This window comes from Perca fluviatilis, chromosome 6, assembly GCF_010015445.1.
Source record: "Perca fluviatilis chromosome 6, GENO_Pfluv_1.0, whole genome shotgun sequence".
In the NCBI taxonomy this organism is placed as follows: Eukaryota; Metazoa; Chordata; class Actinopteri; order Perciformes; family Percidae; genus Perca; species Perca fluviatilis.
In genome coordinates this window covers 12,296,140-12,319,142 of record NC_053117.1, presented here as the reverse complement: position 1 = coordinate 12,319,142, position 23,003 = coordinate 12,296,140, and the positions used below count along the sequence as shown (strand labels likewise).

Sequence of the window (23,003 nt, the reverse complement as noted above, 5' to 3'; positions counted from 1 at the left end):
TTAAAGGTCCGAAGTGCCGCTCGGCATACTGCCTCCTCCGGATCCGTGAAGAACCTCTTTGACCCATTGTGTGACACCCGGAGTTTCGCTGGATACAAAAGTCCAAATCGTAGCATCCTCCTAGCTGGGGTGAATGCAGCTCGGCGTCTTACTTTCGCCGGGTCGTCTCCGGAGGGCTCTGTGGGCTTGGTCTACCTCTGGTGCTTCTTCAAGGTGTAATACCTCCTTTAACATCTGAGCCACGAAATCCCTCGTTTATAGGCCATTTTCATGCCCCTCTTTAATTCCGGCCAATTTTCAAGTTCTGTCGCTTCGAGCATCCCTCCAGGTCAATGCATTTTTCTGAGAGAGTTTCAACTTGCCCCGAAAGTTTCTTAACTTTGTCTTCCAGCTCCTGCAGCGTGTCCGAAGTACCGTTAGCCGAGTCAGCTAGCTCTTTCAAAGTTTGGTTTTGTGAGTCCATCTGGGCTTTTAGCACTGATATCACTGTGTTATTTTCGGCTCTTAGTGCCGCTATCTCTCCTCTCAGTGTAGTGTTAGCGTCTGAGATCTCAGCTTCAATTTTCTTACAAATCTCTGACTTAGCTCTGAGTGGAGCGATGCTATAGCCTCTAGCACATCGTTGTCTGCTCTCCGGGCGGCCCCTCCAGCATTTGCTTCTGTAGTCAACCCTGAGGCTTCACTTGGGCCTGCTTCATCGTTCAAGTCCACCTTCGCATTGATCTTTTTCGGCATTTTCCACGGTCTTCTTTTCTCTCAGAGGGATTAGGTTATATTTTGATAATTTTCTGAAGTTGTCATTTGCGTGGTTTTGTCGAAATGAAGTTTTAAACATAAAATCTGCCAGAGCTACTGGTGAGTGCGCCCTACTCGCTGATCGCTCGACAGCGCCCCCCCCCCCCGCCTATTGGTTTTTAAAAGTGCTATACAAATAGACATTTTTTATTTTTAAAAGTCAGAGATTTGCTGCTGAAAATAGCTGCCTGCTGTTGGATCCAGCTGCTCCGGATGGCCATTTTTCCATGGTGACCCACTTACTGAGGACCTGCTGGTGTCTTTACACTTGTTTTCATGATTTTGTTCTCTAAGTAATTTGCTGACAAATTATGTAAAAAATGCTAGACAGGAGCTTCAACTCACTTCTCATAACCTGAGGGCTTTTGTGGCCTAGTGTGAAAATAAGCCTTCATATCTGTAATGCTGAATATTAATCTCATGCCAATTACACATTCACGAAAGACTTTTAATTGTCAGTTTCTGCTGTAAGGCAAATAAACTTATGCTGTGTCATCTTTTTCATTAGTTGAATGTGTGTATGTATATATATATATATCCATACAATTTCACAATTTTCTTTTAACTTTTAGTACGTACTGCAGCTGCCCTTACAAAGTACGTACTGTTGCATGCAGTACTGTACGCATACAATTAGGACATAGTTCTTCATCGTAACATTGCACCTTGAACTTTGATACTCCTTCTCATTTGTCCATCGCAGTCCATAGCGCGAAATTTAAAGTTGAGATGTCATCTGGCTGTGCCCTCTCAAAATGCAACTCGATGCAGTAGGATATCCTGGTATTTTTGGCATGCATTAACATACTATGTATTGGGACATACTAAATATTGTTCTGGCATACCACATAGTATGGTCGTATGGGTATTGGAATGCACCTATCTCACCTCCTTGCTTTGTGTTGTGTTCTCTCTTCGCAGTGTTTTGAAGCACTCTGTGGATGCTACCTTTGAAGACACAGGTCCTAGTCCAGGCTACCGGATAGAAATGTCCATCTTCTATGTGGTCTACTTTGTGGTCTTCCCTTTCTTTTTTGTCAACATCTTTGTGGCTCTGATCATCATCACCTTCCAGGAGCAGGGAGACAAGGCATTGTCTGAGTGCAGCTTGGAAAAGAATGAGGTAAAGCAGAGACATAACAAACAACTTTATGTTATGTTGACAGTCATAATCGCTTACACAGCCTTTTTATGAACAAATGTAAATGATGCAAGTCATATACTGTGGCCCACAGTCACCAGATCTTACCCCAATTGAACATCTTTGCAAGATTTTGGAGCGATATGTCAATATATTTTGGAAGAATGCTCATCCTCCTGTAAAGTTCCAGTAAGAGAGTAGGTGTTATTGTATAATCCACTTCATCAGATTTTAGTGAAGAACCACAGCTTACATGATACTTACCTTACTCCAGCTCTCCAGTTGTGCAGAGTTTACCGTTGCCCTCATGTTGCATCCTTAAAAGTATCATTTTCCCTGCACTATACATAAGCAAGGCTCTACTGACTCTTTCTGATGAGTGTCTGTTTTCAATTTCGTACAGTAACACAAAAATAATTCATGTTCTTGCATTTGATTGTTGTTTGGTGATCCAATTGCCCAGTGTGGGTTCTCTGTATTTAAGCTGTTGTACAATATGTGTCCTTTTTTGGCTTCCGTAACTAAAAAGATCTGCATATGGTGGTCTTAACATTGGTTGTGTGTGGATGGGGTGTCTAGTCTTTCAAGGTTTCAATACTCTTTAAGTCTGTTCCTGGCTTATCAACATTAAGAGCTGCATGTTCATGATCTTAATGATCCACAGTTTTTAAACCATAAAAGCACCTGGGACCAAAATGTTTGTTCACATTAGTTATCCACAGTTGTTAAAAACTGAAATTGTGTACTCTTTTGGTATAAAATGGTTAGTTTTAGATGCCAATTGCTCACACAAGTGCAGATTTTGAATGATCAATAGAAAATATATGCTTTCATCCAAGACTGAGGTTTGAGAGCAGATCCTTTCAATTACCATAGACAGTGAAGTGGAGGTGTGGTTTCTTTGTTACAGAGGGCTTGTATTGACTTTGCCATAAATGCCAAACCTCTGACACGCTACATGCCCCAGAACATGCAGTCCTTCCAGTACAGGATGTGGAAGTTTGTGGTCTCAGCTCCATTTGAGTACTCCATCATGATCATGATTGCTCTCAATACTGTGGTACTCATGATGAAGGTAAGAACTTTTGAAGAGGATATTAATAATACATACGAAATATACTGTATAGTTTGTTAGGCTTTTTTGACTGTTATATGAATTCCTGAATTCAGGAAAAGAACAGTTGGACATTTTGAGACTTACGCTTATTCCCTTTCTTGCCGAGAGAGATGGATGAGAAAATTGATACCACTCTTGTGCCTGTACAGTAAATATGAAGCTTCTGCCAGCAGCGAGTTATCTTAGCAAAAGGCTGGAAGAAACAGCTAGCCAGGCTCTGTCGAAAGGTAACATCCATACAAAAAACTAATTGTAAAGGCAATTTATTTTATGGCAAATGGACGGCATTTATATATATTGCGCTTTTCTAGTCTTAGCGACCACTTAAAGTGCTTTACACTACAGGAAGCATTCACCCCACTTACACACACATTCATACACTGGTGGTCGAGGCTTACCTTGCACGGCAGCTGGATTCTCGTGATAACACGAGATCACATAAAATCGCCGGATCACACATCACACCAAAATCCATCTTGTCTAGCTTCAAAGTATTGCGTTTGTGTCTGAACAGCAAAGGATATTTTCAGAATGTCCGCCATCCACTTCTCCATGTAAGAGCAGTGGTCTGAGGCTGAGCCCTCCTCCCTCTCAGGCACAAGGATGTTATTGCGCCGGCTTCTGCCCTCCAAGTCCTCCGCTTTATCATTTAGGAGTTTTGCCGTCCTTTCAAGTTTCTCCACAATTTTTTGCAGCGTGTTGTCCTCCGCCGTGGATATGAGTTATTCAGCCTCAGCAATGCAGCCGCTGCATTCTCTAATGTCGGTTTTAACATTTTTGAATTGCTGTCAGTACACCATCCATCTCAGAGTGTTAATCTTGTTTGCATTACTATATTGCCTTCATGATGTCCATTGTGGAGGGGTTATCCATGATTTCAGTGCTGTCGGTACCTGACTCTGCAACGCGTGCCCCTCTTTCTTCTTCTGAATTCGGTCCTGCCGGCTCGTTTTCTTTATTAGCGAGTCCTCGCTGTTTTATATTTGTCCTTGGTTACTTTTCTCGGCATATTACCTTGTATTACAACTATTGTTTCAAGTTGTGATGTTTTAAGTAGTATTTGTTTTAGGATTAGCCACAGAGCACCAGAAATCCACGTCTGCTCACCGCGCCGTCATAACCAGAAGTCGTTTGCCAGATATTTTTTTAAAGTGCCTGCCCTTTTCCAATGACTGCTTCTCAGATAGTTCTGTGTTAACAGAACAGATAAACCTTCACACAGATTCACACACCGATGCCTATTTGTGGTTCAGTATTTTGCCCAAGGACACTTTGACATGTAGACTGTAGGGGCCACTGACATTTTAATTGGTAGACAACCGCTCTACTTCCTGAGTCACTTTTCATTTAATTTCAAAATGTATTCAACAGAAAAGGATTAAAAAAGTAACATTTAGTTACAGTTTAAAAATGGGCCTGACTCAGTTTAAAAACTGGTTTCCAGCAGGTTCCTGTTCTGCAGAGACATGGAACATAGGACACAGTTACGGCACATGAAGACAAAAACACGTACAGGATATTAGCATGGGCTAGACAGATACAGACAACTAAAACAACAATACAGACAGTACTAACAAGACTTGGACAATACATGAACAATCAGTGAGTGCAAGTGAAACTGTTGAGAAGGTACAGTTTGTATGCCTTTTTGAAATATTTGATGGATGGTAGTGTTCTGATGTGATTGTCAGGTGTGGCAGGGAGGAGTAGGGAATAGTGGACCCAAAATGCAGAGGCAGGCAGGCAGGCAGGAGAATGTAGAGGTGGAGGGTTTAATAGTCCATAAAAACAAGAGCAAAAACCGGACACCGGGACGCGACAGGAACACACAAACACAAACAATGATCTGACACTGGACAAGGGGAACACCAAGACTAAATACACAGACTAATGAGATAACACAAGACAGGTGACACAAGGGCTGGGAAACAGGTGAAACACATAGGCAGGGCAGAGCAATCAACAAAAGGGGAGGGAAACACAAGACAGGAAGTAAAGTGGACAAGACAAGACAGAAAACCAGAGACTTCAAAATAAAACAGGAAACAGAGCACAAAACAGACCACCAAAATAAGACAAGACACCAAAACCATAACAGTACCCCCCAAGGGACAGATCCCAGATGTCCACAAAAAAACAAGAAAGGAGCAAAAGACAAACCAGAGGGAGGAGGGGGCCCGGAGGAGGGACGACCCCAAAAAGTCAAACTAAATCAACCCCGGAGGGGCGAGGAAGAGCACTGCAGAGCGCCGGGGCAAGGGAAAACAGAGAGAGGCCAGAGGGAAAAGAGAGTCCTGGGGCACGGGGAACAGGGAGGCCAGGAGCACAGGGAACAGAGAGTCCCGGGGGCACGGGGAAACACAGAGCACTGGGGGCACAGGGGGCCACAGAGAAGGCAGAATCCCACAGACGGCCGAACAGAACGGTGAGGGTTCGTAGGAGGCCGTCTGCAACGGCGAATCCCCTCAGGAGGACGAACAGGACGGGGAAGTCTCTCAGGCGGCCGCCGTCCGAATACGCGGTACCCCCTCTGCGGCCCGGCCGGCGAGGGCCATACCCTCTGGCGGCCGTCGCGGCGGGCGATATCCCTCTGGAGGCCGGGCGGCGAAGGAAGATATCCCTCTGGAGGCGCCGTGGCGAAGGAGATATATCCCTCTGGAGGGCCCGGGCGAAGGAGAGTTCCCTCTGGAGGCCGCGGCCGAAGGAGATATCCCTCGGGGGCGGCGGGCGAGGAGAGTTCCCTCTGGAGGCCGGGCGAAGGAGAGGATTCCCTCTGGAGGCCGGGCGGTGCGAACCCCTCTGGAGGCCCGGCGGCTGATACCCCTCTGGAGGCCGGGCGGGGCCACCCCTCTGGAGGCGGTGGAGCGTGTACCCCTCTGGAGGCCGCGGCGGACCCCTCAGGAGGCCGGGCGGGGGAGAGTCCCCTCTGGAGGCCGGCGAAGGCCGAACCCCTCTGGAGACTTGGCGGCCAATGAAGGCTAAAAAACCTCCGAGGGGCGGGCAAGCAACGGGTCAGCTGAGCTGGAGCCAGGCGGAGAGTCAGCGGGGCTGGAGCCAGGCGAAGAGTCAGCGGGGCTGGAGCCAGGCGAAGAGTCAGCGGGGCTGGAGCCAGGCGAAGAGTCAGCGGGGCTGGAAGCTAGCTGGGAGTCAGGGGAGCTGCTAGGTAGCTGCGAGTCAGGGGAGCTGCTAGGTAGCTGCGAGTCAGGGGAGCTGCTAGCTAGATGGGAGTCAAGGGGGCCGCTACACGGCCGGGACTCAAGGAACTCTAGGGGGCTGCTAGCTAGCGGGGAGTCAGGGAGGTTGCTAGCTGGCCTGGACTCAGGGGAGATGCTAGCTGGCCTGGACTCAGGGGAGATGCTAGCTGGCCTGGACTCAGGGGAGATGCTAGCTGGCCTGGACTCAGGGGAGATGCTAGCTGGCCTGGACTCAGGGGAGATGCTAGCTGGCCTAGACTCAGGGGAGCTGCTAGCTAGCCTAGACTCAGGGGGGCGCTAGCTAGCCTAGACTCAGGGGAGCTGCTAGCTAGCCTAGACTCAGGGAGCTGCTAGCTAGCCTAGACTCAGGGGAGCAGCACGTCACCCGGGCCAGCAGAACTGCACGTCAGCTCCGGGAACAGAAGGGCCGCGCCGCCTCGGGGAACAGAAGGGTTGCACGTCCAGCTCGGGAACAGAAGGGTTGCACGCGTCAGCTCGGGAACAGAGGTCAACAGGGGTGCCGACAAGGCACAAGGGGCAGGAGCAGGCCCGACCACAGACAGGAACACGGGGACCAGGAGTCGGCTCGTGGCCACTGGTAGGCCTGGGAACACCAGACAGCACTGGGAAAGTCACAGAGCGAGGTTCAGGCTCACCGTTAAGGAGACTCCAGGAAGTCTTGAATCCAGTCTGGGAGGGAGCTCCGAGCCAGGGATGAGCGGAGGCGTCTCGGCGAGCAGCCTGGAGAACTGCCTCCTTGGCCTTCCGACCTCTAGTGAACCTCCACTCCCCAACAGCACAAATAAGCCTGCAGGTGAGGGGTCACCTGAGGTGCCGTGTCCCATGTTCTGCTGGGTCCATGGTGGTCAGATCATTATGTCAGGTGTAGCAGGGAGGAGTAGGGAATAGTGGACCCAAAATGCAGAGGCAGGCAGGCAGGCAGGAGAATGTAGAGGTGGAGGGTTTAATAGTCCATAAAAAACAAGAGCAAAAACCGGACACCGGGAGACGCGACAGGAACACACAAACACAAACAATGATCTGACACTGGACAAGGGGAACACCAAGACTAAATACACAGACTAATGAGATAACACAAGACAGGTGACACAAGGGCTGGGAAACAGGTGAAACACATAGGCAGGGCAGAGCAATCAACAAAAGGAGGGAAACACAAGACAGGAAGTAAAGTGGACAAGACAAGACAGAAAACCAGAGACTTCAAAATAAAACAGGAAACAGAGCACAAAACAGACCACCAAAATAAGACAAGACACCAAAACCATAACAGTGATGGGGAATGTCATTCCAAATTTTGGTGTATGTATGAAAAAAGGATAACCCAGGTGGTTATGATGGTCGGGAGCTAAGCTAAGTCAACCAGTTGCATGTTGTAGCGTGTAGAGTGTTATTTATCTTATTATGTAACTCTCAGTAACAAGGTGAATAAGCTTTAATTACCAAAATGTCAAACTATTTCTATGACGGTGTTACACCTACATGCCAGCAAGGAAAACATGATCATTTCCCCCTATCTTTCAGTTTCATGGAGCTCCAGACTTTTATGAAACGATGCTGAAGAACCTCAACATAGTCTTCACCACTCTCTTCTCTCTGGAGTGCATCCTCAAGATCATTGCTTTTGGTCCACTGGTGGGTAACATTTAGGAAACAACTTTAAATATCCTGAATAATATATAAGAACTAATGATTTTCAACTGCTGTTTCTCAGAACTACTTGAAGGATGCTTGGAACGTGTTTGACTTTGTCACAGTGTTGGGCAGCATCACTGACATCCTGGTGACTGAAATCAATGTAAGAGCACCAGTACCCACCCACTCCACCCTTACCTCAACAAGGCTGAATGCAATGTATCCATACAATACAGCGGCCATGGTATTGAGATGGGACAGGGACAGCCTGTACAGCAAACTTTGTGCAAACAAGTTAACTAGCCACATCAGCAAAGACATGGCAGCGGTCCAGACAGCTTTAGACTAGGAAAGAGGGGAGGATTGTGAGCCAGTCTTTTGTTGAAATGATCAATTTATCACAGAGGGCTGATAAGGAAGGATGCTAAGGAGCTAAGGAAGGATGGTTTCATTGAATCCACCTCAGAGAGTAATCTCTAATGCAGGGGTCAGCAACCTTTTTGATATGAAGTGCCCTTTTCAAAATTTCTTGTTTATTAGTATACCATGTCAACATTAAATCACATCAAAATGTAATATCCAGGGAATCTGTAATTTTATTCCATAGCAACATTTGATAACATTTATTTCTCATGATCAGGACCTTGCAATTATTATTATTGTATATTATTATTATGATTATGGAAACATGGTTTTAGTATGCAGCGTCCTGATTGGTGGAAAATGGGCTGACAAAAACATCACTGTCAAAGAGCCTGAAGCGAAAAGTTGACGTGGAAAAGCCCAGCTTTAATAATGAATCGACTGATAAGCAGGTACTCAATGCCTCATTTTCAATGAAACGATGCTGTGGCAAAATAATAATAACATAACCAGCATCATTATCAAGAATGAAGAACACGAACATAACGATTGCATCATTCACGTGCATATTAAGTAGCCACATGTATTTGTTTTGGTCTTATAATGCATCCATATTTTCCGCTGCAACGGAGAGGATGATTTCTTCAGCCAGCTTAAGTTTATAAGAATTTGTCAAAATTTCAAGATTCCCTGCAAACTAAGACAGCTTTTCTTTTAGCTTGTTTTGTAAAAATGTGCTATTTGCAGAGTAGAGCTGTGCTTGCGTAAAACAGCGCAGCGGACGAGAGTGTACTGAGCAGACAGAGCAGATTGAAATATCGCTTTCTACATGTTTATGCCGGTCTACACAGGTGAGTGCATTGATAAGTATTGGCTTTTAACTCACGAAGGTTTTAATGTAGCCTACTTACAGTAACAAGACTAGCGTTAGTTCATCTGCAGCAGCGGCCGTTGATAATCCTTTTTGTATTGTTCCCAGTCAGAGATATGAGTCAATCAAACTATCGTAAATAACAGGTCGCGCAACTGTGAACGTTGTAATTTGGCATGCGGATGAGAGAGTGCTTCAGCATTTCAACCATGATTTCAACACATCAATAACTCTCTTGCACACATATTGCCAGCGTGCCATTGGTTAATGTTCCGCGTGCCCATGGTGGCACGCGTGCCTAAGGTTGCCGACCCCTGCTCTAATGTGAGGTTTACAGTGGAGCTCTGCTGCTATGCTTTTTTTTTTTTGGTTGTTTGACAGTTTCTTTATTCATTCCAGATACTTCCTTTCTGTGCAGTCACCTGTATACATGTGTGTATTGTGAAGTAGCTTTTGACTGGTTTACATGTGTGTTTTTGTTGAGCTGTATCAGTTTATGTCGTGCAATATGACTGTTTCTGTTCTCTTGCCTCTCTGTCCTTTCTCCTCATCTTCCTCTGCTTTCTGTCTCTCTCTTTGTCTCCCTCTTGCTCCCTCTCTCTCTCTACATTTCCATCTTGTTGTATGTCATCACCGGTGTTGCCATGCCCTGGTCCCAAACATCACCAGACTACGGTGAGTGACTTTCTGTTGCCATTTTCTGCTCATAGCTTCCCTACTATTTTATTTAATATATACAATGTTGTGGTCATTTTAAATATGAGGACTTCAGCAATTTACTATTGCCCTTCCATAAAGTTGGGGAACTTATGAGAGATGCATTAAAAAAAGGCCCAGATATCCTGACATTAATCCCTTTTTAAACCTGTATCTTGTAACTGTCTGAGGTCCCCAAGTCACTTTTTTGATAAAGTCACAATAATCTCTGACTAGGTCAGATCTGTAACAAGAGTCTGAACTGAATGCCATCACAGAAAACCAGAAGATCCTATTCTGTCTTGTCAGTAGCACTGTATTACATGTATCACTTAACTATCATTTGTTATGCACAAAGAAAAGAAAAACAGAAAGTGTGTATGAGTCCATTTTAATTTGTTAAGGAGATTTTTGTGATCAGTCTATAAAAAATATTTTCCCCGTGTGGTAGGGAAAAAAAGAGAAATTGTACAACTAGAACCACAATAACCATCAGACCCGGACTCATACATCCATGCCAGCTGCATGAATGAAATTATAAATATCAAGCAACACACTTTACATACAGCATGTGAACAAATCAGTATTAAAAGAGTATCAGCTTAAAGCTATAGTGCGCTCAAGTTTCTGCGCGGGAAATCTTCTGAACATAGCCATACTGAGAAATACAGAGAGAGCTGTGTGGAGCTGATTCATTAATATCAAAAAGTTACACGCTAAACCTTTAAGCCGCCTACACGTGATAAGAGGTAAAACTGCAAGGTAGGGCAAAAATTTTAATTTAATATTTTGAACTTTGAGCACACCGCTCAGCAGCAATTCCGAGCAGTGCGTAACGCCAAGTGTAGCTCTTCCTCCGAGTTGTCTCCACTTCCCTATAGGAAAACAATGGCATAGCCAGCGCAGAGCGGTTTTACCGCGGATAATGTGTAGCCGGCTTCAATGTCTTGTCATTTTATGTTCTATTAAACAGGCAGCAGAATTCTAATGAATTATGAGTTGATTAGAAAATGTATTAGGAGATTCACTTTGAAAGCAGGGGGCAATTATCCCTCATACTCCTGATGGTCATTAACTAAGCCTTCATTAACAAAAACATTTTAAAATCCATCTCTGATGAATCCTGTGAGACAACAGAGAACATACAATTTCTTTTTCAACTTGCAGCTGTGACATTGCTGTTTCTGATGCACCAGTTGTCAAATATTGACACATGCATGTCTCTGTCCTGTCATGTCTAAATAGAGCCATAAGAAATATTGTACATCACAGAACCCTATGTCTGAATGACTAAACCCATCACCTTAACAGAAAAATGAATGCTACAGATTCCATGTCTAAAAGGGCTTTATTCCCTATTATGGATCAAGCTTTTTACACTTATGGGAAGTGTAGTGGGTGCTCCACTTCCCATGATGCAAGTTGATAATATCTTTTGTCAGACCCTCACTGCATTGGAAACACCCACTATCTTTTAAACATGTCTTTCTGATATCATGTGTAGCCTATATTAATTTAGGGTTACTTTCTTAGACTTGACAAAGCTCCTCCAAAGCCACACACAACTGTTTTCTGATGTTGAAATGTTGAATTAATGGCCCCTTTAAGGCCCAAAGCAGGAGTGGGTTTGTTTCTGCTGTGTCATCACAGTGTGTTTTAATGAGCTTAGCTCATAGCATGAGAATGTACATCTTCTGGAGTAGAATGTGGGACTGCCAATCATATTTAGTGATGGGCTTAAAGAATAGGTTCACATTTTTTGGTGTGAAATTCCCTCTTTTTGCTTCCACGGACAGTGTTTCCTTGCTGAGCTATCAGTCAGCGGTAGTAACACCAATCAGGAATTTTATACTGCAAAAACTGGAAAATTTTACACATAATGAGGGCTGTGGATTTTATCCCCCATCACTCACATTGAAATGGCTGAAGCAAACTTTTTGTGGCCAGTATGGGTAGGACAATTACAGCAATCAAAAACTCTTTCAATTTACATATGGGCTGTCAATATTGTTTTAATATAGACTCAAAACAACTTCGGAACCTAGTGCACGTTAATGTGTTAAACTCTGATGCAACCAGATAGTTCAGCTGCAGATACAATACTGTAACATGGGTATAACACCAGTGTACTTTGTCGCATTCACTCCCACATGAGACACGATTCAGATTTTCTTAGCTCCTGGAAACCTGTAGACTTTTATCCCTCCACAGTATATTGTTGATCCCTGCTGTAGAAGAAACAGTCAGGATGGGTATGTTGAGAATGCCTTCTTTAACCCGGGACCCAGATTACTGTACAATCCTAGTCCTGATGAATAAATATTTCCCTAAATGTACAAATGCAGAAACAAACTGGAGATTCATTCAATATATGACTAAAGACATCAATAACTAACAAATGGCTAAAACATACAACACAGTGAAATCAGTTTTTGTTCATTTTGTTATTAACATGACCACAATTATCTGAGTATGGTGATTGGATCTTTACAATGCTTCTTGAATGTCTTTAAACCTGGGCCTTGTATGTTTTTACTCAAGCATGCTTGTTAAAGGGAGTCAGCATCTCACCACTGTGATATTTTGTAACCAGCTGAAGTGACTTGAAATAATTCAGCCCTGAAAAGGGTGTGTTTATCAGTGAGTGATAAGGGTATTTGGTTGCTAAGTGCTTGATGTCCCGTCTGTGTCTAACAGGACAGGCTGCTGAACCTGAGTTTCCTGAGGCTGTTCAGAGCCGCTCGGCTCATCAAGCTGCTGAGACAGGGCTACACCATCCGCATCCTGCTGTGGACCTTCGTCCAGTCCTTTAAGGTGCTCGCACACATAATCACATGCTCACTGACGTGCACTTTCACACACTCACACACCTACATAAAGTAACTTGTGGGACGGCAGCCTGACCAACCAGCATGGAGTGTGGACTAGCTGGCACTGCCAAGGTGCCATTGAGCAAGGTTCCAAACCGTGGCTCGGGTGCCTGGCCAAGGGCAGCCCCATCACTCTAACATCTCTCCACAACAACATGCATGTCTATGGGCCCTGTGTGTGCATGTATGTATTTTAGACGTGTGTGTGTGTGTGTGTGTGTGTGTGTGTGTGTGTGTGTGTGTGTGTGTGTGTGTGTGTGTGTGTGTGTGTGCGTGTGTAAAATAGCAATTGAGTTATTAATAGGTAATTTGTCTTTGTCTTTTACTGAACTCAAACATTCTGGCTGGAATAATTCAGAGTGGATATTAATAAGTAAATGTGTTTTGGTTTCCTGTTTCCTGTCCTTTAGGCCCTGCCTTATGTTTGCCTTCTGATTGCTATGCTGTTCTTCATTTATGCCATCATTGGGATGCAGGTGGGTGATGCCGCTCTGCTGTGGTCACAGAGGCCATGATATTCATATATTGGTTCACCATTAAAATGTTGTGGCCTGAATGTGAAAAACATAATTTGCACATTGCTAAGACAGTACAAATCAATTTTCCTCACTGTCTCTCTGATGTAGGTGTTTGGCAACATTGAGATGAATGAAGACACAGCTATCAATCACCACAACAACTTCCGCACTTTCCTCCAAGCTCTCATGCTGCTGTTCAGGTATAAGAAGCTTCATTATTAGATGTAAATCTCAGAAGGACATTAGATCACTTTGACCAAATACAGGCAGTTTTCTACTATAAACAGCAATCACTTGGACTTCCAGATGGGCAGACAGCCCAGCAGGTAATGAGCAACTGTACACAAACCATAATGCTGAAGTTGCACCTTATCTAGATTGATGATATCATAGCTGCTATAGTCATTTTAGGGAAAGACATAATCACATGCTCAGAGTAGAGTCAGAGAGAAATGTGGAGTTCAGCAAACATGGACAATGCCACTTTTACAATGCCACTTTATTCCAAAACTAGAGTAATTCCACTTACAAAAAAAAGAGTAAAGAACAAGAACCCAGTGGGGAAACACTCTGCGCAGTCAGACAATCTAACTTAACTGTAACTGCTCAAAAACTGAGGGAGCAGAGGAGGAAAATGAAGATTCTTTATGAAACTAGAAAGTAAGGCAAAAATAGTGGTGTGTAGGGACGCTACCACAGGCCCTCACCATCTTAAAGTCTATGGGCCTCACCTATGGCAACACAAATATTATTGATTGGATAATCGTTGACTTTATTAACCATTAACATATGAAAGGTTAAAGGTTCGGTAGGTAACTTTCATAAAAAATAGTTTTTGTCATATTGGCTGAACAAAATTAGGGTCCTCTGCCTCCCCTAATTGCATTTACATTTAAGTTTTCACTGTGCCCGAAAACAACCAATTAGAGCCGAGGAGTCTTTAACGCAGTGTCAATGTCATGAAACATGAAACATTCTCATTTTACAGCTAAACAGTACACTAAAATCAAGGCGAGAAATAGGCAAAACAGTAACAGAACTTGATTACCACGGATTCTAATTATGTTGTACTGTCAGAATATAGTGACAGTTTAAGCAAATAAAGAAAACTAAGAACATAAAGCTATTTTCTATGAAAGTTACCAACTGTAGCTTTAAGACCTGCATTTTCCCAAACAACTGTCAACTTAATATGTTAATATCAAAGGTGTATCACTCAGAATGCATATTTTTCTATTATTATATGTATTTTGGGATTATTACCACTGATGCATTAATTTGTAAGCAACATTTTAATGTGGCTGGTCGAAGTGAAGCCAATTTTAACTACTTATTATAATGTTGGGTAGTTGAATGTATAACAGTCCATCACTATTAATAAAATGGTCATATGTTTTGTGTGGAGTAACAAATACAATATTTTTCTCCGTAATGTAGTAGAGCAGAAATATAAAGCTACATAAAATGGAAATAATCAAGAAAAGTACAAGTATCTGAAGTTGTTCCTGACAGGCTCTATCTGTGGGCTGTTTGAACTAGACTCTCGGTCTCATTGTGTTTTTTCACAGAAATGAAATGCATAGCCAAATTAAAGTGACCTAGGATCCAGGATATATTCCAAGAACAATAAGAAATATATACTATATTTGTTATTATCATTAAAGTCATTGGTCCATTCCTTTCATTCCTTAAAAAGACATTCTTTTATTTGGGATATTGAACCTGACTGGCAGCACTCTCCATGCTTCTTTTATCTGATTTTATCCTGCCTCATGGTTATAAGATTGTACAAATTATTTAAGAATTAATTCAATTCAATTTTCAATTCAATTCAATTTATTTATAGTATCAAATCATAACATAAGTTAAGTTATCTCGAGATTTTAGTGTGTATGAGGAACACCTGTATTTCTGTGATGTTCGTCAGGAGCCAGGAACAAGCTCTAGTAAACAGTGAAACATCCTCAAACTCTGAGCGAAGCTGTTTTGTTACAAAGATGCTTTGCGAGTTGCACTTTAATATGTGGCGAATTTAAACTTACCATCCATGGCTGGAACAATTTTCAGATTTTGCTGTGGCCAAATCGTTTTTTGTCTTGAAAATGAATTATTCATTTTATTTGAATTTCTGTAAATACTTGGATGTCAGCCATGTGGTTAACACACCGTGGAAAAGCCGCCTAACATCTAACTCAATGGGTTGGGTGTTACACTGCCAGGAAGGACATCAGGTCGCAGCAGAGTCAGTTTTGTATTTAGAGTTATGAAGTTGTGCTACCAGCAAGTTCTGCGTCCTCACTTCTCCATCCTCTAATGATTTTATGAACCATGGCAAATTTGTCATTTCTATCACATACTGACATAAGAACCGTGCAAGATGTTGAGCATGAAAGTTAATTCTTGACCTTGGAAGCAATCATGTGAAAAGGTTAATTTACTAGCTTTTGCAAAAGCTTTCATTAGCATCTTGCAGTCACCCTTAGTGTATCGAGTTTGCTCATATAATTAGCTCAGTTGTCAACATAAACTTCAATCATATGATAACAGATGGTCCTATATAAGGGGAGATCGTAACCCCTGTATCTGTTCAAATTTGATCTTTATTAATCATTAAAGGACCCGAAAACCTATTTTCTCAATCACCTTCTTACTGTGAGCCATGAGGTCCAAAGTGTTTTGTTGTTTGAGAGATTTCGTGTCTTTGTGTGTTTTTGTCTGTGCTCTCCTACTGATTTGAAGTGGATGGGCTCTGTTGGAAGAAGATGTAATCAAATGTAATTCTAATCAGAATTAGGCAACTTTATATCAAAATCTATTGGCAGTTAGTGGGTTGTTGCTTATATTGGCATGCTACTGTCAATCAAATATAATGTGCTGATGTCTTTTCCTTGAGTCTTAATGTATATATATACGTATATATACATTGATTGTTGCGTATTTAATCATGAATATTTAATGTGAGAGAAATATTTAAGATTTGAAACCAGGTTGTCAGGGGCTTTAAAGTGATGGTTCGGAGTAATTCACCCTAGGGTCCTTTGCACCATGACCTCGAGCCAAACACCCCCCCCAGAAGCTTTTTTCACCTGGGTCTAACATTGGGAGAGTTAGCGTAGAGTAGCGTTATCAGCTGAATAGCTTAGCGCAGGGGCTAACGGACCCACGTTTGTATCTCGTAAATTACCCCACTAATAATGCCCGAAATGATACCAAACGTCTACAAGTAGTACAAATAGGTTATGCTCTCATAAAACGATGGATTGGAAAGTTTGTAAGTACACCAGAAGTTTATGTAAATAACACTTGCCTGCTGGCTTCTGCTCTCTGCTGTTGTTGTTGCTGCAGTAAGACGAGTGCTTAGGGCCGTCTACAAATTACAACACCGAAAAGAGATGTAACAAAGATATTTATTAATTTAACTTTTTTTTTTAAGTAAGTGCTGTAGTATAACTAGCAGGAGACAAGTAATAATTGAGGTAAGTTTGGAGACATTACCTTATTTAATAATTGAATTAATAAATTTTTGTTGTAACTCTTTGGGGGGTCGTAATTTGTAGACGGCCCTAAGTACTCGTCTAACTGCAGGTAGCAGCAGCAGCAGCAACAGAGAGCTGAAGAGAGCAGGCAAGTGTTCATAAACTTTTGGTGTACTTCACAAACTTTCCAATCAACGGTTTTATGAGAGCATAACCTATTTGTACTACTTGTAGACGTTTGGTATCATTTCGGGCATTATTAGTGGGGTAACTTACAAGATACAAACGTGGGTCCATTAGCCCCTGCGCTAAGCTATTCAGCTGATAACGCTACTCTAGCTAACTCTCCCAATGTTAGACCCAGGTGAAAAAAGCTTCTGGGAGGGTGTTTGGCTCGAGGTCATGGTGCAAAGGACCCTAGGGTGAATTACTCCGAACCATCACTTTAAGTAAAACATAGTTAAAGCAACATAAAGCTACAGTAGGTTTGCCAACCAAGTCAACGTAGTGTCAAGCACACTTCAACTTCTTTTGAGTCTGCATTATCTGACTGTTACTTTTTTAGATATAATTAAATTATCATTCAACCTTGTCCGTTTGATGTTGTTGAAGCTGAACTGTATATGCCCAAAATGCTGCCAGCCCTTTATGTCTCTCAAATCAAAGCTTCTCTGTTTGTATTTTCTTTGTCTGTGTTTTTATGTGCATCAGGAGTGCAACTGGTGAGGCCTGGCACGAGATCATGTTATCATGTTTGAGTCACCGAGCCTGTGACAAGCTATCAGGGTCCGATGGGGAAGAGTGCGGCAGTGATTTCGCGTACTTCTACTTTGTCTCCTTTATCTTCCTCTGCTCCTTCCTGGTTAGTGAAACACACCTAAATGTAGCCACTATAACTGTTTGCCTGATTTATCTTGTCAGATGTGACATGGATGTGACACACTGGCCTTGCAGAAAAGTTAAGATTTGATTTTGTGTAAATAAACGTAATGTGACTCAGTGTATATGTCCAATCACTTTTACTATATTTTTCATTGTGTAGTTTTTATATCCTTTAAACCAAGTAGAGTGGCCAAAGAAATTTTTCTTAAGTATTCAGTTTACTTTTTTTTTTAACAAGAACCTATACATTTGAAAGAAAAATGTTTGATATAAGTTTAAGCACCTCACTGCCAAGCAAGGTGGGTTTTTCCACACAGTGAGTAGAAAAAAAATACACAAGATCAATGTTATATAATTATTGCCTACATCACTATAGTGAGAAAGAAGCTAACACAGTCAGGAGCATCCTAATGTGAATGCCCTTCATTCTCCTAGACCTAATGATTACAGCTCCAGTCACCCCAGAAAGTAGCACAGCTCAGTTCATCCAAGTGTTCTCAAGAAATAGGTGTTGATAGAAGCTTGGAAACAAAAGATGAACTAATTACTAACCTTTATTAATCCCACAAAGAGGAAATTCACACTGTTGCAGCAGCTAGGTATAGGGGAAAAGTACAAGACACTCTAAAGATAAACAAACACTAAATAAATAAAAGTAAAGAGAATAGATAGTAAAATGTATTTACAGTATTACTTGCAAGGCTAATTTTGGTGAACTACTGTCAGCTAACCCCTAGTCTCGAATTGCGATCTCCACAGTGATGTGGAGTAAAGCCATGGATGATTAAGAGAACAGTAAAGCTAGGTTTATGGTCGCCGTGGTTCCCGGTGTGAGGCAGAGCTGTATTGTAACGAAGTAGATCTACTTCACTACTGTACTTAAGTACTAAAAGGCTGTATCTGTACTCTACTGGAGTATTATTTTTTTCTCCTACTTCCACTTTTACTTGAGTACATATTTTCGATGAGCTTAATACTTTTACTCCGATACATTTGTTATGTGCTGCATCGTTACTCGTTACTGTTGTGAATTCCTCACACTACGAAGACTGTGTAGGTTACAGTGTGTGTAGTTACGGCTACGTAATAATAATTACGCAAGTTACGTAAGAAATCCCTGAGATCGCGTCGTGTTTCTTTTCCTTACGGTGATCGCCTGTTCAGAAGTCAGAGACGATGTAAGTTTGTACTCTTTATATTTAGTTATTGTTGCAGCAGATTAATCTATTCCTGAGTTGTTTCAGTCTGCAGTGAGTACTGAATGTTAACCGTTGGACCCTGTGATGTGAAGCTGCTAGTTTATCTGTATTTTGCTAGCTTGCTAACTTTCCACTACATCACACATTTTATTTAAGTATGTGTTAATAAGTGATTAATAACCCACTGTTATATCAGATAATAGTAGTTATAACAGCTGTGACATTAATGTACCTTTTGGGGTTTATTTCAGAAACTACTTTCATATCAAGCAATGTACAGCTTGTGACTGCCTTAATACGAAGTAAAAAGTTGAACTCCAACAATATGATATTCAATATTTGACTGCTTTCTTTAATAACTACATAACACAATACTTGTACTTTTACTTTTAGTACTTGAGTAGTACATTTAAAATAAACTACTTGCAATACTTAAGTACAAAAAATGTTGAATACTTTAGTACTTCCACTTAAGTGGGTGCTTAAAGAGTACTTCAACTTCTACTCAAGTCACTTTTTTGATAGAGCACTTGTACTTTTACTCAAGTATGGGTCTCTAGTACTTTATACACCTCTGGTGTGAGGTGCGCGAGCCAAAAAATGTCACCACGGCTGTCGTTTCAAGTGTGAAGGTGCCGCAAGATGTCGCAGCGGGGTCGTGTACCCCTACATTTTTTGTGAGTCGGCGCGCCCTGTGCTTTCACTTCAACATGGTCGGCTGGAAAGACTGGCCGAGTAGGTTTGTCTCTACAAACATCTGTATGATTCTTTATGTACAGACCACAGGGAGTCAAACAGCCTTAACCATGTGGTCAGAGAGAGACACCACACTGGGATAAGAAAATCATTTTGGTGGAGGGTGAGGAAAAAAATTTGATTGATCGCTTTGTCAAAGCCAAAATACAGCCTCATTGAAAGACTGTTTTTAACAGTGTTAGATGCATACAGTAATTTTGATTTGGAGAAAAATTACACATTAATAATTAGAGTAGATAAATGTAATGTTAGGCGGTATATCAGTGTTTGTCATGGATGTGTTTACAACTGTTGTCAGGCAGCCAGCCTGCTTTTCTTTATTTCCGCTCTCTTCTTCTTCTTCTCTACTACTTCTGGCTTGTTCACATTATTATTAACCGAGCCCGACCTGAACACAACAGGCATTCTGTTTTTTATGTCCAAAACCGACCCGAGCTTGACTCAGTGAATGTAAAGAACGAGTTTTTGTTACGCTGTCGAGAGTGCGGCTCGGGATGCATACACCTATTTCTGTCCGTATGTCTGTCTGGGGCCACTGCTGAAGCTGACAGACTATATTTTCACTTTAAAGAACTTGAACAGCCTAAGTGGAATTAGAAATAAGCCTATCAATAGATTAAATTAATGATGAAATAAAAACACGGGCTTCAACTTTTGAACAGAGACGGCAGTGCACGTCTTCTCTTTAATAACGAATACACAGTCAAAGGCAACACATGTCAGAATTCACCACATCCGGTTTACCCTTCACAATAAAAGCTTTAGGCAGATACCCTCTATGACTTAACATCCGCTGAACATTACACTGAGAGGTTGCACAATAAAATACCTTACAATATTTAAATTTTTATGGTATTTAAGATAAATACTATAAGTTGTTAATTTACAAATGCAAATTTGATTTCAATTTAAATGTGACAATTTCATCAAAAAGATACTGAAAACATGATTGTATTTAAAAGATATTAAAAACAACAGCCTACCTTAGTTTATTCAATGTGTTTTTAATATCGTTATTTTCAGGTAAAATGATGAGATTTGGTCTTCAAAAGGTATTTTCCAAATATGAGTCTTGAAAAAAAGGGGCTCGTCTTATAATCAGGGTCGTCTTATATTTGGGTCAATACGATACGTTCTGGGATAGGAGGAAAAACATTTTGGGTTGTTTGCATTTCTTTAAGCCAATATCTTGGGCAACGCTAAGTTCTGGATGCAGCAACAGTGGCTCTGCAAAATAGTTGCGAAGGAACTTGTTCTGGTGGAACATTTGCACCCTGCAAAAATAAAACGCACATAAAAAAAAAGTCCCCCTCCACTCAAAAATTGGTTTTTCTTATGTTTATGTCACCTAAAATCGCAGCCCTTGACCATACTCACTTGTAACTGTGCAAAGTTTGTCACTAGAGAGGTGTTTTCGCATTCGTCTGCTGAAGGGAGAGATGTCTATGCACTTCACTAAAATCTGAGATTCAGACATTTCACAGGCAAATTTGGTTAGGTACGTCACTATCCAATCCAATCCAATCCAACTTTATTTGTTAAGCGCTTTAAAACAACCAAAGTTGAACAAAGTGCTGTACAGAAAAATAAATCAAACATCATAAATAAAATACATAACAATATAACATGAATACAAAATATTAGTTGCACAATGAAAACCAAGCAAACCAAATAATTAAAAGAAGTACATCAAGTCAACATCATACTAGGTGTCAAAGGCCACAGAGAAGAGATGGGTTTTAAGATGGGATTTAACGTTTTGTTTAACGTGCAGAGGCAGATCATTCCATAATTAAGGGTCCGCCACAGCAAAGGCTGGGCTAGGCACACTCAGGAGCAGCTGATCCTCTGACCTGAGCGAGCGAGTGGGGATATAAGGGCATATACTAATCCGTAAACCAATCGCTGTTTAATATGCAAAAGCCAGCAAGAAAACCTGAAACCTCCAGTGCATAGAGGACTGTCAGCCCGAGCGAAAACACACTGCCATCGTTGCTGTCAGCCACTGCCAGTTACAAGCTAACAAGCTTACAAAAAACAAGCTAAAAAACAAAAAAATGATGCTAACTACACTTACCATTCTGCTAGACTCCTCATCTGAGTCTGGATCTGACTAACCCCTGGTTCAGACAGAACATCGAAACTATAGTAGCTCCAATGTGTCATTATTTTTTTTTTTAAGCCATGTCTTTTTTGTGAAGCAGTTTACTCCGACAGAGCAGGATTATATAAGTAGATGGTGCAACACAGCTAAAATGCTAAAATATAATACTATAGCTTGGACGCTCTCTGTTTCCTCATAGGTCAGCACTGTCAAGACAACAGATTTGTGCATATTTGCTTCGCCTCCAAAAGCAGCTCAACTGTCCTTGCCGGTGTCATTGAGATTAATTAATTTTGCTGCGACCAGGCCAAAAAACACTGGCTTAAACTCAACCTAATGTCTGTGTTCCAGATGCTGAACCTGTTTGTGGCTGTCATAATGGATAACTTTGAGTACCTAACCAGAGACTCCTCCATCCTGGGGCCTCATCACCTCGATGAGTTCATCCGGGTTTGGGCTGAGTACGACCCGGCTGCATGGTATGTTCACGCCTCCCTCTGGGCCCCAGAGAGTAGCACACAAAGTAAAGTGGGGTGAAAAGCTACCTTAACTTTACCTTAACGCCTCTCTTCCCTGTTTGTGACTGGTGGCTAAATGAGCCCTCATGCACAAGCCTTGTACTTGTTGTATGCAGTCAGCCCACTGATGCTCATTGTTTTATTTTAAGCTGTCTTGAATGAGTTGTTTATTTATGTGCTTGTTCTTTTCCACAGCGGACGGATTTCCTATAAGGATATGTACAATTTGTTACGTGTTATCTCACCCCCACTTGGCTTAGGGAAGAACTGCCCTAATAGGGTAGCATACAAGGTTTGCAAATACCAGACATTTCCGTCACTAGGGTGCTTTGTGTACCTCTATGCCAAAAGACTTAACTGAATGGCTGTGCACCAATGAAATCGCCTTTACACGAGCACCCGCCCCTCCAAACTGACTGGCTTTGGTTGATGATGCCGGAGTGGAAACAAAGCTTTCAAAGCCACGGCATAGTCCAACATGCCACCTGCCATGCTTACTTTCTACTGTCTACTGTAATGGCTAGACAGCAAACACGTTTTACTTCCCATTTCTATCAGCTTAAACCCTCAAAAGTCTTGATTGCTACATCTGAGGGTCTAAGGATAGAGGCAGTCGTATACTGTACAGATTGTAAAGCCTTGAGGCAGATTTGTGATATTGGGCTACTAAAAATTGACTTGACTTGAATGTGATGTATTTTTTTATGAAGATGTCTACCAGAGGAAGGCCAGGCTAACCCCAAACCAAAGCTTGGGCTGGCATTGAAACCTTTGTCTCCGTGCACCCTGGTTGACGTACCAGTGGGATGTTTGCTAGCATGCTGAGGCAGACATCCCCGTTACAATGCTG

General features: G+C 42.0%; 1 protein-coding gene across 1 annotated transcript in view; it reads left to right on the top strand.

Moving 5' to 3' along the window:
* LOC120561038 (voltage-dependent N-type calcium channel subunit alpha-1B-like) overlaps positions 1–23,003 on the top strand; it is a 261,579-nt gene that overhangs the window by 236,143 nt on the left and 2,433 nt on the right. Inside the window, exons 34-43 of the mRNA XM_039804005.1 lie at positions 1,717–1,918; positions 2,847–3,011; positions 7,790–7,900; positions 7,980–8,063; positions 9,804–9,809; positions 12,528–12,644; positions 13,111–13,176; positions 13,327–13,418; positions 17,406–17,556; positions 21,987–22,114. Coding sequence (XP_039659939.1) covers positions 1,717–1,918; positions 2,847–3,011; positions 7,790–7,900; positions 7,980–8,063; positions 9,804–9,809; positions 12,528–12,644; positions 13,111–13,176; positions 13,327–13,418; positions 17,406–17,556; positions 21,987–22,114 — 1,122 coding nt within the window. The remainder of the gene's footprint in view (positions 1–1,716; positions 1,919–2,846; positions 3,012–7,789; positions 7,901–7,979; positions 8,064–9,803; positions 9,810–12,527; positions 12,645–13,110; positions 13,177–13,326; positions 13,419–17,405; positions 17,557–21,986; positions 22,115–23,003) is intronic.